The sequence below is a fragment of the Chiloscyllium plagiosum genome, unplaced genomic scaffold (genome assembly GCF_037043375.1).
Source record: "Chiloscyllium plagiosum isolate Xiang-an unplaced genomic scaffold, Cpla_swu_hap1 HiC_scaffold_45, whole genome shotgun sequence".
NCBI lineage: Eukaryota > Metazoa > Chordata > Chondrichthyes > Orectolobiformes > Hemiscylliidae > Chiloscyllium > Chiloscyllium plagiosum.
In genome coordinates, this window is record NW_028270183.1 from 1474129 (window position 1) to 1494435 (window position 20307).

Consider the following 20307-nt stretch of genomic DNA (forward strand, 5'->3'; position numbering starts at 1 on the left):
CTACTACTCCTGCTCCTAATTTGCATGCAGCTATTACTCCTGCTCCTAATTTACATGTGGCTATTACTCCTGCTCCTAATTTACATGTGGCTATTATCCTTGCTCCTTATTTACATGTGGCTATTACTCCTGATCCTAATGTACATGTGGCTATTACTCCTACTCCTAATTTACATGTGGCTACTACTCCTGATCCTAATGTACATGTGACTATTACTCCTGCTTCTAATTTGCATGTGGCTATTACACTTGCTCCTAATTTACACGTGGCTACAACTCCTGTTCGTAATTTACATGTGGCTATTACTCTTGCTCCTAATTTTCCATGTGGCTTTTACTCCAGCTCCTAATTTACATGTGGCTATTACTCCTGATCCTAATTTACATGTGGCTACTACTCCTGCTACTAATTTACATGTGGCTATTACTCCTGATCCTAATGTACATGTGGCTATTACTCCTGCTTCTAATTTACATGTGGCTACTATTCCTGCTCGTGGTTTACATGTGGCTATTACCCTTGCTCCTAATTTACATGTGGCTATTACCCTTGCTCCTAATTTACATGTGGCTACTACCCTTGCTCCTAATTTACATGTGGCTATTACCCTTGCTCCTAATTTACATGTGGCTATTACCCTTGCTCCTAATTCAAATGTGGCTTTTACTCCTGCTCCTAATTTACATGTGGCTACTTCTCCTGCTCCTAATTTGCAGGTGGCTATTACTCCTGCTCCTAATTTACATGTGGCTACTTCTCCTGCTCCTAATTTGCAGGTGGCTATTACTCCTTCTCCCAATTTACATGTGGCTATTACCCCTGCTCCAAATTTACATGTGGCAACTACTCTTGCTCCTAATTTACACGTGGTTATTACTCCTGCTCCTAATTTGCATGCGGCTATTACTCCTGCTCCTAATTTACATGTGGCTAATTCTCCTGCTCCTAATTTGCAGGTGGCTATTACTCCTGCTCCTAATTTACATGTGGCTATTACTCCTTCTCCCAATTTACATGTGGCTATTACCCCTGCTCCAAATTTACATGTGGCAACTACTCTTGCTCCTAATTTACACGTGGTTATTACTCCTGCTCCTAATTTACATGTGGCTATTACTCCTTGTCCTAATTTACATGTGGGTATTACACCTGTTCCTAATTTACATGTGCTTATTACTGCTGTTCCTAATTTACATGTGGCTATACTCCTGCTCCTAATTTACATGTGGCTATACTCCTGCTCCTAAGTTATATGTTGATATTAATCCTGCTCCTAATTTACAGGTGGCTACTCCTCCTGCTCCAAATTTACATGTGGCTATTAACCTTGCTCATTATTTACATGTGGCTATTATTCCTGATCCTAATGCACACGTGGCTATTACTCCTGCTCGTAATTCACATCTGGCTATTATTCCTGCTCCTAATGTACATGTGCGTGCTACTCCTGCTCCTTATGTACATGTGGCTATTACTCCTGATACTAATGTACATGTGGCTATTACTCCTGATACTAATGTACATGTGGCTATTACTCCTGCTCCTATTTACATGTGGCTACTACTCCTGTTCGTAATTTACATGTGGCTATTACTCTTGCTCCTAATTTTCCATGTGGCTTTTACTCTAGCTCCTAATTTACATGTGGCTATTACTCCTGCTCCTATTTACATGTGGCTACTACTCCTGTTCGTAATTTACATGTGGCTATTACTCTTGCTCCTAATTTTCCATGTGGCTTTTACTCTAGCTCCTAATTTACATGTGGCTATTACGCCTGCTCCTAATTTACATGTGGCTATTACTCCTGCTCCTAATTTACATGTGGCTATTTCTCCCACTCCTAATTTACATGTGGCTATTACTCCCGCTCCTAATTTACATGTGGCTATTTCTCCTGCTCCTAATTTACATGTGGCTAATATCCTTGATCCTAATTTACATGTGGCTATTCCTCCTGCTTCTAATTTACTGTGGCTACTGCTCCTGCTCCTAATTTACATGTGGCTACTATTCCTGATCCTAATTTACGTGCAGCTAGTATCCTTGCTCCTAATTTACATACGGCTATTACCCTGATTGTAATTTACATGTGGCTACCACTCCTGCTCCTAATGTACATATAGCTATTACTCCTAATCCTAATTTACATGTGGCTATACTCCTGCTCCTAATTTACATGTGGCTGTTACTCCTCCTAAGTTACATGTGGCTCTTACCCCTGATCCTAATTTACGTGTGGCTATTACTACTGCTCCTAATATACATGCAGTTATTACTACTGCTCCTAATTTTCATGTGGCTACTATTCCTGCTCCTAATTTACATGTGTCTATTACCCCTGCTCCAAATTTACATGTGGCTATTACTCCTGCTCCTAATTTACATGTGGCTATTACTCCTGCTCCTAATTTACATGTGGCTATTACTCCTGCTCCTAATTTACATGTGGCTATTACTCCTGCTCCTAATTTACATGTGGCTATTACTCCTGCTCCTAATTTACATGTGGCTACTACTCCTGCTCCTAATTTACCTGTGGCTATTACTCCTGCTCCTAATTTACCTGTGGCTATTACTCCTGCTCCTAATTTACATGTGGCTATTACTCCTGCTCCTAATTTACATGTGGCTATTACTCCTGCTCCTAATTTACCTGTGGCTATTACTCCTGCTCCTAATTTACATGTGGCTATTACTCCTCTTCCAAATTTTCATATGGCTATAGTCCTGCTCCTAATGTACATGTGGCTTTAGTCCTACTCCTAACTTACATGTGGCTAGTATTCCTGCTCCAAATTTACATCTGGCTATTATCCTTGCTCCATATTTACATGTGGCAACTACTCTTGCTCCTACTTTGCATGTGGCTATTATCCTTGCTCCTAATCTACATGTGGCTTTTACTCCTGCTCCTAATTTACGTCTGGCTACTACTCCTGCCGCTAATTTACATTTGGCAATTACTCCTGCTCCTAATTTATATACAGCTATTACCCCTGATCCTAATTTACATGTGTCTTTTACTCCTGCTCCTAATTTACATGTGGCTACAACTTCTGTTCCTAATTTACATGTGGCTATTACTACTGCTCCTAATATACATGCGGCTATTATTCCTGCTCCTAATTTACATGTGGCTATTACTCCTGCTCCTAATATACATGCGGCTATTATTCCTGCTCCTAATGTACATGTGGCTATTACTCCTGCTCCTAATTTACATGTGTCTATTACCCCTGCTCCTAATTTACATGTGGCTATTTCTCCCACTCCTAATTTACATGCAGCTATTACCCTTGCTCCTAATTTACATGTGGCTTTTACTCCTGCTCCTAATTTACATGTGGCTATTACCCTTGCTCCTAATTTACATGTGGCTTTTACTCCTGCTCCTAATTTACATGTGGCTATTACTACTGCTCCTAATATACATGCGGCTATTATTCCTGATCCTAATTTACATGTGGCTATTACTCCTGCTTCTAATTTACATGTGGGTATTACTCCTGCTCCTAATTTACATGTGGCTATTGCTCCTGCTCCTAATTTACGTGTGGCTATTACTCCTGCTCCTAATTTACATGTGGTTATTACTCCTACTCCTGATGTACATGTGGCTATTACTCCTGCTCCTAATTTACGTGTGGCTTTTACTCCTGCTCCTCTTTTACATGTGGCTAATACTCCTGCCCCTGATTTTCATGCGGCTAATACTCCTACTCCTAATTTATATGTGGCTATTACTCCTGCTCCTAATTTACATGTGGCTATTGCTCCTGCTCCTGATGTACGTGTGGCAATTACTCCTGCTCCTAATTTACATGTGGTTATTACTCCTACTCCTAATGTACATATGGCTATTACTCCTGCTCCTAATTTACGTGTGGCTTTTACTCCTGCTCCTAATTTACATGTGACTATTATCCTTGCTCCATATTTACATGTGGCTATTACTCCTGATCCTAATGTACATGTGGCTATTACTCCTGCTCCTAATTTACATGTGGCTACTACTCCTGATCCTAATGTACATGTGACTATTACTCCTGCTTCTAATTTGCATGTGGCTATTACCCTTGCTCCTAATTTACACGTGGCTACAACTCCTGTTCGTAATTTACATGTGGCTATTACTCTTGCTCCTAATTTTCCATGTGGCTTTTACTCCAGCTCCTAATTTACATGTGGCTATTACTCCTGATCCTAATGTACATGTGGCTACTACTCCTGATCCTAATGTACATGTGGCTATTACTCCTGCTTCTAATTTACATGTGGCTACTATTCCTGCTCGTGGTTTACATGTGGCTATTACCCTTGCTCCTAATTTACATGTGGCTACTACCCCTGCTCCTAATTCAAATGTGGCTAATTCTCCTGCTCCTAATTTACATGTGGGTACTACTCCTGCTCCTAATTTGCATGCGGCTATTACTCCTGCTCCTAATTTACATGTGGCTACTTCTCCTGCTCCTAATTTGCAGGTGGCTATTACTCCTTCTCCTAATTTACATGTGGCTATTACCCCTGCTCCAAATTTACATGTGGCTATTACCCCTGCTCCAAATTTACATGTGGCAACTACTCTTGCTCCTAATTTACACGTGGTTATTACTCCTGCTCCTAATTTACATGTGGCTATTACTCCTTGTCCTAATTTACATGTGGGTATTACACCTGTTCCTAATTTACATGTGCTTATTACTGCTGTTCCTAATTTACATGTGGCTATACTCCTGCTCCTAATTTACATGTGGCTATACTCCTGCTCCTAATTTACATGTGGTTATTACTCCTGCTCCTAAGTTATATGTTGATATTAATCCTGCTCCTAATTTACAGGTGGCTACTGTCCTGCTCCAAATTTACATGTGGCTATTAACCTTGCTCATTATTTACATGTGGCTATTATTCCTGATCCTAATGCACACGTGGCTATTACTCCTGCTCGTAATTCACATCTGGCTATTATTCCTGCTCCTAATGTACATGTGCGTGCTACTCCTGCTCCTTATTTACATGTGGCTATTACACCTGATACTAATGTACATGTGGCTATTACTCCTGCTCCTATTTACATGTGGCTACTACTCCTGTTCGTAATTTACATGTGGCTATTACTCTTGCTCCTAATTTTCCATGTGGCTTTTACTCTAGCTCCTAATTTACATGTGGCTATTACGCCTGCTCCTAATTTACATGTGGCTATTACTCCCGCTCCTAATTTACATGTGGCTATTACTCCCGCTCCTAATTTACATGTGGCTATTTCACCTGCTCCTAATTTACATGTGGCTAATATCCTTGATCCTAATTTACATGTGGCTATTCGTCCTGCTTCTAATTTACTGTGGCTACTGCTCCTGCTCCTAATTTACATGTGGCTACTATTCCTGATCCTAATTTACGTGCAGCTAGTATCCTTGCTCCTAATTTACATACGGCTATTACCCTGATTGTAATTTACATGTGGCTACCACTCCTGCTCCTAATGTACATATAGCTATTGCTCCTAATCCTAATTTACATGTGGCTATACTCCTGCTCCTAATTTACATGTGGCTGTTACTCCTCCTAAGTTACATGTGGCTCTTACCCCTGTTCCTAATTTACGTGTGGCTATTACTACTGCTCCTAATATACATGCAGTTATTACTACTGCTCCTAATTTTCATGTGGCTACTATTCCTGCTCCTAATTTACATGTGTCTATTACTCCTGCTCCAAATTTACATGTGGCTACTACTCCTGCTCCTAATTTACATGTGGCTATTACTCCTGCTTCTAATTTACATGTGTCTATTACTCCTGCTCCAAATTTACATGTGGCTACTACTCCTGCTCCTAATTTACATGTGGCTATTACTCCTGCTCCTAATTTACATGTGGCTATTACTCCTCTTCCAAATTTTCATATGGCTATAGTCCTGCTCCTAATGTACATGTGGCTTTAGTCCTGCTCCAAATTTACATCTGGCTATTATCCTTGCTCCATATTTACATGTGGCAACTACTCTTGCTCCTACTTTGCATGTGGCTATTATCCTTGCTCCTAATCTACATGTGGCTTTTACTCCTGCTCCTAATTTACGTCTGGCTACTACTCCTGCCGCTAATTTACATTTGGCAATTACTCCTGCTCCTAATTTATATACAGCTATTACCCCTGATCCTAATTTACATGTGGCTACTACTTCTGTTCCTAATTTACATGTGGCTATTACTACTGCTCCTAATATACATGCGGCTATTATTCCTGCTCCTAATGTACATGTGGCTATTACTCCTGCTCCTAATTTACATGTGTCTATTACCCCTGCTCCAAATTTACATGTGGCTACTCCTCCTGCTCCTAATTTACATGTGGCTATTACTCCCACTCCTAATTTACATGCAGCTATTACCCTTGCTCCTAATTTACATGTGGCTTTTACTCCTGCTCCTAATTTACATGTGGCTATTACCCTTGCTCCTAATTTACATGTGGCTTTTACTCCTGCTCCTAATTTACATGTGGCTATTACTACTGCTCCTAATATACATGCGGCTATTATTCCTGATCCTAATTTACATGTGGCTATTACTCCTGCTTCTAATTTACATGTGGGTATTACTCCTGCTCCTAATTTACATGTGGCTATTGCTCCTGCTCCTAATTTACGTGTGGCTATTACTCCTGCTCCTAATTTACATGTGGTTATTACTCCTACTCCTGATGTACATGTGGCTATTGCTCCTGCTCCTAATTTACGTGTGGCTATTACTCCTGCTCCTAATTTACATGTGGTTATTACTCCTACTCCTGATGTACATGTGGCTATTACTCCTGCTCCTAATTTACGTGTGGCTTTTACTCCTGCTCCTATTTTACATGTGGCTAATACTCCTGCCCCTGATTTTCATGCGGCTATTACTCCTACTCCTAATTTATATGTGGCTATTACTCCTGCTCCTAATTTACATGTGGCTATTGCTCCTGCTCCTAATTTACGTGTGGCTATTACACCTGCTCCTAATTTACATGTGGCTATTACTCCTGCTCCTAATTTATATGTGGCTATTACTCCTGCTCCTAATGTACATGTGGCTATTACTCCTACTTCTAATTTATATGTGGCTATTACTCCTACTCCTAATTTAAATGTGGCTATTACTCCTGCTCCTAATTTATATCTGGCTATTACTAGTGCAGGCCACAAGCAGAATTCATGCCATTGTGACCCTTTAGAGTCTGTGTAATTAACCCAGTGCCTTTACAGTGTCCCACCTACCCAGACTGTAGCCATAGCTGCGATATTGGTTACTTCTGGACAGTCGTGTTTTTATGTTTCTCTGATGTGGGACAGAATAACTGTGGTGAATGTTAAACACCCTCAGCTGTTGTGTTTAGCGGGTTATTAGCAAATGCTTTATCACCTTTACAATACTTTCTACAACCTGATGGCACAAAGTTTGATTTGTGGCTCTCGCTGAGTGCCAATGCAACAAGGCACCAGCTGTCACTAATTGTCTCACACCTTGACACTAACTCCTTGATCAAACTGCCTCACTTCCTAAATATTTTGATTTGTTATCATTGTTAAATTTGTGTCACGAATCTTCCGTATGCAATGGTTAACAACTGCTGATAATATCTGTTCTCAAACAGCTAATGTTTTACAGGTCCTATTGTCTGCCTGTAGTTCACTGGATGTTAAAACATGTTGGAACATTATCAGCTTTCTTTGTACCTTTCCACTCAAACCAACATCCACTGCTTTTTCTACATGTGTACAGTATAACATACTGGCAAACAGTGTGGAAGAAACAGGACTGAAGTGACCTGGAAGAGGACTGGCTGTGCTGGTGGGGAAATGGCACCATCTGTTTGCCTAAGCTGTTGCTTAAATATGAGATAATTTAGTAATGGGACCAGACAGCTGGAGGCTGGAGTTTTGAAAATCAAGCAAATGAGTGAGGATAATGCAATGGAGGTGGGAGTTTCAAGAACCAAGCATGGTGGCATTGAGGGCTGAGGGCATCACTAAGGAAAGGCTTTACCTAACTACCCAGAAAAAAGAACTTACCCCTACCCCTCAGAACATACCCCTACACCTCAGAACATACCCCTACCCCTCAGAACATACCCCTACCCCTCAGAACATACCCCTACACCTCAGAACATACCCCTACCCCTCAGAACATACCCCTACGCCTCAGAACATATCCCTACGCCTCAGAACATACCCCTATCCCTCAGATGCTTGTATGACTAAGCTGTTTAGGATCTTTTCCTTTCCTATCTCATGCTCAGCTTCTGAAGGTGCTGCAGGATAAAATGGTGCTAGCCTATTGATTTATGATCACGTATACATCATCATCATGCATGTATGCACATTTAGTGACATAAGCACCTCAGACTTCAGTTTTGTTTTGCTGTTTAATATCCAGCGATAAGTCGATCCATTCCAGAATTTGTCTTCTTGGTAACAATTTGAAGGCTGGGTTTGCAGCTAGGATGTTTTTCTTCATGAAATGCACACTGCCAGCTTCAGCTGGAATACATGAAGTTCACAATGTTGTGGCAAATTCACAGGATGCAATCAGAGTGCAAACTCTGCACTAGGTCATCAATCCACCCAGCACAGAAACAGCCCCTTCAGGCCAACCACTCCATGCTGACCATAATCCAAAACTATACTAGCCCCACCTGCCTGCACTTGGCCCCATATCCCTCCAAACAATTCTTATTCATCTACTTATCCAAATGTCTTTCAAATCTTGTAACTGTACCCGCAACCACCACTTCCTCTGGAAGTTCATTACACACACACCGAACCACTCTCTGTGTAAAATAAAAATTGATCCTTGTGTCTTTTTTTAATCTTTCTCCTCTGACCTTAAAAATATGTCTTGAAATCTCCCACCTGGGGAAAAGACACCTGCCATTCACCTTCTCTATACCCTACATTATTTTATAAGCCTCTACAAGGCCACTCTCAACCTCCTATACTCCAGTGAAAAACTTCCCAGCCTATCCAGCCTCTCCTAATAACACAAACCTCCCATTCCTGGCAACATTCTGGTAAATCTCTTCTGAATCCCCTCCAGCTTGATAATATCCTTCTAATAACCAGAAGACCAGAAATGGACACAGTACTCCAGAAAACGCCTCACCAATGTCCTGTACAACCTCAAAGTAATGTCCCAACTCCTATATTCAAAGATCTGAGCAATGAAGGCAAACACGCTAAACGCCTTCTGAACTACTCTATGTGATGCAAACTTCAAAGTATTATGCACCTGAACCTCCCAGTGTCTCTATTCTATTACAGAGGAGGAGGTGCTAGCTGTCTTAAAATGCATAAATCCCCAGGACTTGAACAGGTGTACCCTAGAACTCTGTGGGAAGTTACGGAAGTGATTGCAGGGCTTCATGCTGAGATATTTGCACCATCGATAGTCACAGGTGAGGTACCGGAAAACTGGAGGTTGGCTAACGTGGTGCCACTGTTTAAGAAAGATGAAAAGGAAAAGCCAGGGAACTATAGATCAGTGAGCCTGACACCAGTGATGGGCAAGTTGTTGGAGGGAATCCTGAGGGACAGGATTTATATGTATTTGGAAAGGCAAGGACTGATTAGGGATAGCCAACACAGCTGTAATTTGAGAAATCATGTCTCACTGACCTGTTTGAGTTTTTGAAGTAACAAAGAGGATTGAGGAGGGCAGAGTGGTGGACCTGATCAATATGGACTTCAGTAAGGCGTTTGACAAGGTTCCACATGGGAGACTGATTAGCAAGGTTAGGTCACATGGAATACAGGGAGAACTAGCCATTGGATACAGAACTGGCTCAAAGGTAGAAGACAGAGGGTGGTGGTGGAGGGATGTTTTTCAGACTGGAGACCTGTGGCCAATGGTCTGCCACAAGGATCAGTGCTGCGTCCACTGCTTTTTGTCATTTATATAAATGATTTGAAGGTGAACATAGGAGGTATTGTTAGTAAGCTTGCAGATGACACCAAAATTGGAGATGTAGTGGACAACGAAGAAGGTTACCTCAGAGAACAACAGGATCTTAATCAGGCGAGCCAATGGGTTGAGGAGTGGCAGGTGGAGTTTAATTTTGATAAATGTGAGGTGCTGCATTTTGGAAAGGCAAGTCTTAGCAGGATTTATACACTGAATGGTAAGGTCCTGGGGAGTGTTGCTGAACAAAGACACCTTGGAGTGCGGATTCATAGTTGCTTGAAAGTGAAGTCACAGGTAGATAGGATAGTGAAGAAGGTGTTTGATATGCTTTCCTTTATTGGTCAGAGTATTGAGTATGGGAGTTGGGAGATCATTGTTGAGACTGTACAGGACATTGGTTAGGCCACTTTTGGAATGTTGTGTGCAATTCTGGTCTCCCTCCTATAGGAAGAATATTGTGAAACTTGAAAGGGTTCAGAAAGATTGACAAGGATATTGCCAGGGTTGCAGATTTGAGCTACAGGGAGAGGTTAAATAGGCTGGAGCTGTTTTGGCTGGAGCTGTTTTCTCTGGAGCGTCAGAGGCTGAGGGGTGACCTTATAGAGGTTTATAAAATTATGAGGGACACAGATAGGGTAAATAGACAAGGTCTTTTCCCTGGGGTGGGTGAGTCCAGAACTAGAGGGCATACGTTTAAGGTGAGAGGGGAAAGATATAAAAGAGACTAAGGGGCAACTTTTTCACACAGAGGGTGGTGTGTGTATGGAATGAGCTGCCAGAGGATGTGGTGGAGGGTGGTACATTTACAGCATTTAAAAGTTATCTGGATGGGTATATGAATATAGGAAGGGTTTGGAGGGATATGGGCCAGGTGCTGGCAGGTGGGACTAGATTGGGTTGGGATATCTGCCCGGCATGGATAAGTTGGATCGAAGAGTCTGTTTCCATGCTGTACATCTCAATGACTCTACGACTGCCCAAGGCTTTACTTTTAAGTGTATAGTTGTTATATCATTGTTCATCACCCCCACCCACTCCAGCTGTTCTCACAGACCAATATTAGTGAGGCTGGTCCTGTAATATTGTTATGACTGTGACAGGAACAATGTAGTGACAATGAAACCCCACCACAACACAAGTCCTCCTCCCCCTCCTAAACCTTAGTATAAATGTTTTAATTCAATCATCAAATTGTTTCCCTTTTATAATGCTATCCAGGGTAAAAAGAGACTTTCATCAGCCTTCAATTTACAAATGATCTATTAAATTAAAACAAACTTATTCCTGAAAACAAGTAACCAACCAGTGAACAATTAAGCTGTTATCCAGAATACCATATCCCTTGTTGATCTCAAGCAAACACATTCATAGCACAGAAAATGCATAATTTGAGAAAATATTTAAAAAGGGCAAAGATCTGCAAATCAAAACATAAATTTAATGAATTCTCAGAGTCCATTGTATTTTTTTATTGATGAGGTGGAATTACTGACAGCTGTAGACTCATAGAGAATTTCCCAGCCAAGTTTTAGTTCATATAGAGAGTGGGTTTTTTTCCAAGTTTTTGAAAGCAGGCACAGTTCAGCTATTCAGATTTTACAAGGCAGTCAAAATACTGAGATGTGGAAACTTTCTCAGTAACCAAGAGAGAATTATAGGAGAGAGACTCGCCTTTACTGCAACATCTTTTTCTTTTTGATTCCTGGTGTTTTGAAACAGAAACCAAGACCAGAAAAGTCCCTAGAGTCTCATCCAACCAGGTTTCCCAGCCTCATCCCTTATCTCGACTGATTTGATTTGATATATTGTAGTCATATGTACCTATATACAGTGAAAAGTTTTGTTTTGCAAGAGGTACGGCAGATCATAGCAAACAATGACACACAGATGATAGGGTACTTAGACAGAGCGATGCGTACAGAGTTACACTGCACAGGAGGTGCACAAAGCAAGGTCAACATTATTTGAAGTTAGAGAGGTCCATTCAGCAGTATCATAACAGCAGGGAAGAAGCTGATCTTGAACCACCCTAAAAAGGTTTCCTTGTTTTTTTTCCCAAAGTAATCATGCGACATTCTCTAATCAGCAGATTGCTTACAACTCCCATTAAACTGTTCATCTGATTCCTCGAGAAAACACTATTTGATTCAAAGAATGTCTAACAATTCAGTATCTTCTAAATTTCAACAGAATCCATTAATGTTGAAAAGTGGATGACTACAATGCCTCAAGTTTAAAGTTCTCATCTTTTGTTTTCAATCATTTTTTTCTAAGAGCTCCTTCAACTCTGACCTCCTCAACATGCACCATTTTCTTCACTTCCCATGTCTTCAGCTGCCAAGGCCCTAAGATCTATCTATACTACCTGCCAAAACCTTTCCACTTCCCTATCTGTCCTCTTTCTGATCCAACTTTTGGTCACCTGTCCTTTTGTGATGAGTGTCAAACATTGTTTGATAAAGCTCCTGTGAAGAATCTTGGGACAATTTTCAGTGTTGAATGCCCTGCATAAATAAAGTCGCTGCTGTTGTGATTTGCCTAATTTAGAAGACGACTAATGTCAGCCCAGAAATGCCACGCAGTAAGTTGAATTGTTTGAGGAATGAAATTTCCTTGTGTGGCAATGTGTAACAGACTGCTACTGGCTAGAAGCCCAGGAACTCTGTAAATAAAATGCAGCAAACCGGAGGAAATCAAGCTGCTTATTTACTTTAATAATGTTGCTGAAGGCTGCAAATTCAATTTTATTTCAACCGAAAAAGGAAAAACTGGAAACATGTAACAATAGTGTCGTGATGTACACGGGAAAGAGTGGTTTAAGATAATGCAGGCAGCACCCAAAGAGCAGGAGATGCGATGTTTCGGGCAAAAGCCCTTCATCAGGAATACCCAAAACATCGATTCCCCTGCTCCTCGGATGCTGCCTGACCTGCTGTACTTTTCCAGCACTACAGTCTCAACTCTGACCTCCAGCATCTGCAATCAACACTCTGTCCTGTATTAAGATTATGTCAGCCAAGGAAGGAGCTGCTTTGTATCTGGTTTTGTTCTACATTAATGCTGTCCTTTCTTCTCATTAAGCTGTGGTGGATCAGTGAAGGAACTTTTCTCTCCTTGCACCTACTGTTAGTGTCAGGCACTTCCTGCAGCAACTGTTCATAGAAACCCATCAACAAAGTCCAATCAATAACCGTCTTCAGAGAAACACCAGAACACTCCGTGCATCATGAGACCCTTCTGTGTTTTGAAGATGATTGTCCAATTAATGTTGAATTATGATCACATTAGTACCTGCAAATGTTCTCTTAGGAACTGCTCACTAACCTCTGCAGCCTTCCTAGAAGACACATTTTTAATTGCCCATCAATCCAGTGTGCAAGGTGAGAGCACTTTCCAATTACTGAATAAGAAAGATTTCTGGGCCCTCTTGTGGCACAGTCAGGAAGCCTGGGTTCGATTTCATCTGCCTGTGCAGCTTGATTTAACATATATAAGAGATGTTTCTGGGCCTTTTGTGGTGTGGTGGTTGTATCCCTGCCTCCAAGCCAGGATACCAATGTTCAACTCTCAGCTGCTCCAGAGGTGTATAATAACATCTCTGAATAGGTTGATTAAAGGAGAGGTTTCCTGAAAATAACAGGGCTTGTGAATCAAGTTTCAGACATTTCAAACACTCACAACCACTGATGAACAAGCTGCACAGAAGTAACCACATTATTGGTAGAGTTGTTCAGTAAAGCATTCCAATATCTCACTTCAACCAATATATTTTTTATATCATGTTCTTAATTCCATCTCTTGAAATACTGCCATCCCAACTGACCAGAAAGCAAATGAAGGTTGGACCATTTGTAACAGTACCCCAGCCTTCTGTTTGGATATCAGCCTATTTTAAAGCAACCTGCCGTTTCAAGTTTTAGTATAGGTGCAATCATTCGGACGTGCGGGAGATCAGTGTTACCCAGATCACTAGCAGTGAGAAGGATGTGGGAGATCAGGTGTTGGATTCCTTCCAGTGTGAAAGAATGTCCTATCAGACAGCATTGTAAACAACTCACAGACACTATGTCCTTGACCTGCAGTTTTTCTGCTTGAGCTATACTGCTATAGATTGACAGGGATTCTTTCTTGGAACATTGACTATTGTGAGAAAGTGAGGGCTGCAGATGCTGGAGATCAGAGCTGAAAGTGTGTTGCTGGAAAAGCGCAGCAGGTCAGGCAGCATCCAAGGAACAGGAGAATCGACGTTTCGGGCATAAGCTTATGCCCGAAACGTCGATTCTCCTGTTCCTTGGATGCTGCCTGACCTGCTGCGCTTTTCCAGCAACACATTTTCAACATTGACTATTGCGCAGAGATATTTAAGGCTTAGCATAATCAGAAATAAAACAGTGTGTTCCACGTACTTCCAGAGAATTCCCAATCTGGTTCAGTTTAATCAGAAAATTCACTGAGGTAAGTTTGAAATGCTAAAGAAACATGCAAACCTTCAAGGGAAACTGGTACACCAGGGGTTAAATTGTAGTTGATCAGATTACACAGAAACTCAACAAGTTAATGTTTTCCTCAAATCTTTGCTTGTTCACCAAAAAGGTTTCTGTTTTATTTGTGAAGTGCTTTGAGTAGTGTGGTTATTTAGTGTTAGCTGTGAGCCACTCAGACAGGAGACACTGCATGTACAACCAAGTTTGGACTTTCAGTGATTTCCAGTGACCACTTAACTTGAACTATAACTGACGTCAAGGGAAAGTTGAACTTCCTGGTGGGACTTGTAGAGAGTGGTTGGTTAAATAGAGCACGAAGGAGGGGCAGGTTAACTCTCCCTCCAGGACAGTACGGGGGTGTGGAGGCTCCAATTTGAGGCAAACCAGTCGACACTGTACAGTTGGCAGTGACCAGGCGTTTAAGGGTGTGTCTCATTATGGTATTTGAGAACCTTGTGACAAACAAACAGAAAGGAGGAGTGTACAGCAATGTGTACTAATCGGCAGCTGGAAAGCAAGCCTGAATCTATGCCACTCGCATGGACAGTAACTCATGGAAAAAATGAATGAGACAAGTTAATCTACTGACTCTTCAATGGAGGGAGTAAATGAGGGGATTTGATAAGCTGAAACCCAGTGCAGGCAAGTGATACTTCAATGGAAAGTTTGGAACTGATTTCTGCAGAATCTCTGAGTGAAGGAAGCTAGATGTCATTCAAAGGAATCTACATTTTCTAACTGAGTGTAAAATATACTCAAGCCAGCTAACGATTCTACCGATTTAGCTAAAAATGATCGATAATTACAAATTAGCATGAATTTAATACATGAACTTACTTATAACTTATGTCTGGAATATAGTGAGAAAAATCAACAGACATTAGAAACATGTACCATACTAGAGACAGAAAATTCTGCTTTTCACTTTTAAATACATTTCGACATTAAAAAGGCTACAAGCAACAAAAGGATTAAATGATACATGCATAACTGCGGTGTATCACTGATATTCAGCAATGTTGAACAGCTTGCCATTTTCCAACCGATGCCTGCTTTTCTTGATCTGCAACCCCCTGTCAGGGACTGACCAGTCATACACAAGGAGTCAGCGCATTACCACTTGCTGAATGGAGGGAAGTTCTGTTTCACATTGCTCCCAGCTGGAAGTCCCAAACTCCCCAAGCTGGTCTGCCAATCTTTTGGGGGAGATATCATCGCAAGGAGACATTGAGGATGATGCATTTTTCCCAAATTCCTTGGACACAGATGGTTTGGACCAATTCCGTCCGCGGCTGTGTGGAGTTGGTCCTTTGTCTCCACGGCGTTCACCACGGAATTCACCACAGCTCTTTCGAAAATTGCTTTTAAACAGGAGTATTCGTGAGTTCAGGCAACGTTCCGGTAGTCACACTAGGTAAGGGTCTCAAGCAACATCTTGTCTTTCTGTCACATTATCTAAAGAGGGATGTACTTATCATACAGGGAGTACAGTAGAGGTTCAGCAGACTAAACCCCGAGATGGTGAGATTATTTTACAAGGACAGATTTTCGAAAACTAAGTCTATATTCTTTAAAGTTTTAAAGATTAAGAGGTGATCTCATTGAAACTTACAAGAGTTTTTACAGGGTGTGACAGGATGATGGTATTCCCCTACCAGGTATTTGACTGCAGCAGGGCAAAACTGATTCGATCACCATAGTTTATCCAGGGCTGAAGAAATCAAGGATTCCTCACTCCCCGACCGGGGACAGGGTCTGATGGTCCCTCACTCCCCGACCGGGGACAGGGTCTGATGGTCCCTCACTCCCCGACCGGGGACAGGGTCTGATGGTCCCTCACTCCCCGACCGGGGACAGGGTCTGATGGTCCCTCACTCCCCGACCGGGGACAGGGTCTGATGGTCCCTCACTCCCCGACCGGGGACAGGGTCTGATGGTCCCTCACTCCCCGACCGGGGACAGGGTCTGAGGGTTCCTTACTCACTGACGGAGAGGAGGAATGAGAATCACGCATTAAACCAGCAGTGTACTCCAACTGATAAAGGCCAATGAACTAATGAGACTATTTATTGAAATGGTAAATGTGTTGTTAAAATGATTGTGTTGATGAACCATGAAATGTAACTGATGTTATCTGACAGGCGGTTTCAGCACTTATCACATACCCAGCGCACAAAGTCCCAACGTGTTTTTCACAAGATTAACTCCAACATAGCTTCTCGAACTATCTCATCTTTTTGATTTCTGTCTCAATTGTGAAGTGGCATTTAAGAAACAAATTGCTGGCAGTAGTGACCCTACTCTCAGACCCTCACACACAGTGACCCCCACTCAGACACTCACACACAGTGACCCCACTCTCAGACCATCACACACAGTGACCCCCACTCTCAGACCATCACACACAGTGACCCCACTCTCAGACCCTCACACTCACAGTGACCCCCACTCTCAGACCATCACACACAGTGACCCCACTCTCAGACCCTCACACTCACAGTCACCCCCACTCTCAGACCCTCACACACACAGTGACTCCCACTCTTAGACCATCACTCACACACAGTGACTCCCACTCTCAGACCCTCACACACAGTGAACCCCACTCTCAGACCCTCACACACAGTGACCCCACTCTCAGACCCTCACACACAGTGACTCCCACTCTCACACCCTCATACACATGACCCCACTCTCAGACCCTCACACACAGTGACCCCACTCTAAGATCATCACTCACACGCAGTGACTCCCACTCTCAGACCCTCACACACAGTGACCCCACTCTGAGACCATCACACACACAGTGATGCCACTCTCAGACCCTCACACACAGTGACTCCCACTCTCAGACCCTCACACACAGTGACCCCCACTCTCAGACCCTCACACACAGTGACCCCCACTCTCAGACCATCACACACACAGTGACTCCCACTCTCAGACACACACACAGTGACCCCACTCTTAGACCATCACTCACACACAGTGACCCCATTCTCAGACCCTCACACACAGTGACCCCCACTCTCAGACCATCACACACAGTGACCCCACTCTCAGACCCTCACACTCACAGTGACCCCCACTCTCAGACCCTCACACACAGTGACCCCACTCTCAGACCCTCACACAAACACAGTGACCCCCAATCTCAGACGCTCACACACAGTGACCCCCACTCTCAGACCCTCACACAGTGACCCCACTCTCAGACCCTCACACACACACAGTGACCCCCACTCTCACACCCTCACACATAGTGACCCCACCTCTCAGACCTTCACACACACAGTCACTCTCTCACACAGTGATCCCACTCTCAGACCCTCACACACACACACACACACACAGATTTCACTCTCAGACCCTCACACACAGTGACCCCACTCTCAGACCCTCACACACACACAGTGTCCCCCCCTTTCAGACCTTCACACACAGTGACCCCCACTCTCAGACCCTCACATACAGTGACCCCACTCTCAGACCCTCACATACAGTGACCCCCCCTCAGACCCTCACACAGTGACCCCACTCTCAGACCCTCACACACAGTGACCCCCACACACAATGACCCCACTCTCAGACCCTCACACACAAACAGTGACCCGCACTCTCAGACCCTCACACACAGTGACCCCACTCTCAGACCCTCACACACAATTAACTCACTCTCAGACCCTCACACACACAGAGACCCACACTCTCAGACCCTCACAATCAGTGACGCCACTCTCAGACCATCACACACACATAGTGACGCCCACTCTCAGACACACACACAGTGACCCCTACTCTCAGACCCTCATACAATGAACCCACTCTCAGACCCTCACACACAGTGACCCCCACTCTCAGACCCTCACACACAGTGACTCCACTCTCAGACCCTCACACACACACAGTGACCCCCACTCTCAGACCCTCACACACACACAGTGACCCCCCTCTCAGACCCTCACAGACACACAGTGATCCCATTCTCAGATCCTCACACACAGAGACCCCACTCTCAGACCCTCACACTCACAGTGACCCCCCACTCTCAGACCCTCACACACAGTGACCCCCACTCTCAGACCATCACACACACAGAGACACCCACTCTCAGACCATCACACACACATAGTGACCCATACTCTCAGACCCTCACACACAGTGACCCCACTCTTAGACACTCACACTCAGTGACCCTCACTCTCAGACCCTCACACACACACATAGTGAACCCCACTCTCAGACCCTCACACACACACAGTGACCCCCACTCTCAGACCCTCACACACACACAGTGACCCCCCTCTCAGACCCTCACAGACACACAGTGATCCCATTCTCAGATCCTCACAAACAGAGACCCCACTCTCAGACCCTCTCACACAAAGTGACATCCACTCTCAGGCCCTCTCACACAATGACCCCACTCTCAGCCACTCACACACAGTGACCCCACTCTCAGACCCTCACACAGTGACCCCACTCTCAGACCCTCACACACACACAGTGACCCCCACTCTCACACCCTCACACATAGTGACCCCCACTCTCAGACCTTCACACACACACTGTCACTCTCTCACACAGTGATCCCACTCTCAGACCCTCACACACACACACAGCGATTTCACTCTCAGACCCTCACACACAGTGACCCCACTCTCAGACCCTCACACACACAGTGTCCCCCCCCCTTTCAGACCTTCACACACAGTGACCCCCACTCTCAGACCCTCACATACAGTGACCCCACTCTCAGACCCTCACACACAAACAGTGACCCGCACTCTCAGACCCTCACACACAGTGACCCCACTCTCAGACCCTCACACACAATTACCTCACTCTCAGACCCTCACAATCAGTGACGCCACTCTCAGACCATCACACACACATAGTGACGCCCACTCTCAGACACACACACAGTGACCCCTACTCTCAGACCCTCATACAATGAACCCACTCTCAGACCCTCACACACAGTGACCCCCACTCTCAGACCCTCACACACAGTGACTCCACTCTCAGACCCGCACACACACACAGTGACCCCCACTCTCAGACCCTCACACACACACAGTGACCCCCCTCTCAGACCCTCACAGACACACAGTGATCCCATTCTCAGATCCTCACACACAGAGACCCCACTCTCAGACCATCACACACAGAGAGACCCCCACTCTCAGACCATCACACACAGAGAGACCCCCACTCTCAGACCCTCACACACAGTGACCCCACTCTTAGACACACACACAGTGACCCTCACTCTCAGACCCTCACACACACACATAGTGACCCCCACTCTCAGACCCTCACACACACACAGTGACCCCCACTCTCAGACCCTCACACACACACAGTGATCTCATTCTCAGATCCTCACACACAGAGACCCCACTCTCAGACCCTCACACACACAGTGACATCCACTCTCAGGCACTCTCACACAATGACCCCACTCTCAGACACTCACACACAGTGACCCCACTCTCAGACCCTCTCACACAATGACCCCACTCTCAAACCCTCACACAAAATCACCCCACTCTCAGACCCTCACACACAATGACCCCACTCTCAGACCCTCACACACAGTGACCCCACTCTCAGACCCTCACACACACACACACACACAGAGTGACCCCCACTCTCAGACACTCACACACAGTGACCCCACTCTCAGACCCTCTCACACAATGACCCCACTCTCAAACCCTCACACAAAATCACCCCACTCTCAGACCCTCACACACAATGACCCCACTCTCAGACACTCACACACAGTGACCCCACTCTCAGACCCTCTCACACAATGACCCCACTCTCAAACCCTCACACAAAATCACCCCACTCTCAGAC

The 20307-nt window shown here is 44.1% G+C and overlaps 1 protein-coding gene across 3 annotated transcripts in view; it reads left to right on the forward strand.

The window, feature by feature from the left end:
* Positions 1–20307, forward strand: part of pde4a (phosphodiesterase 4A, cAMP-specific) — a 734216-nt gene that overhangs the window by 386991 nt on the left and 326918 nt on the right. The window contains exon 1 of one of the 3 annotated variants that reach the window (XM_087983114.1): positions 14530–15856. The exons of the other annotated variants lie outside the window; for them this stretch is intronic. Within the exon in view, the coding sequence (XP_087839240.1) occupies positions 15570–15856 (287 nt within the window). The 5' untranslated portion in view covers positions 14530–15569. Of the gene's footprint in view, positions 1–14529; positions 15857–20307 lie in introns of those variants that run through there. 3 annotated transcript variants of the gene reach the window in all.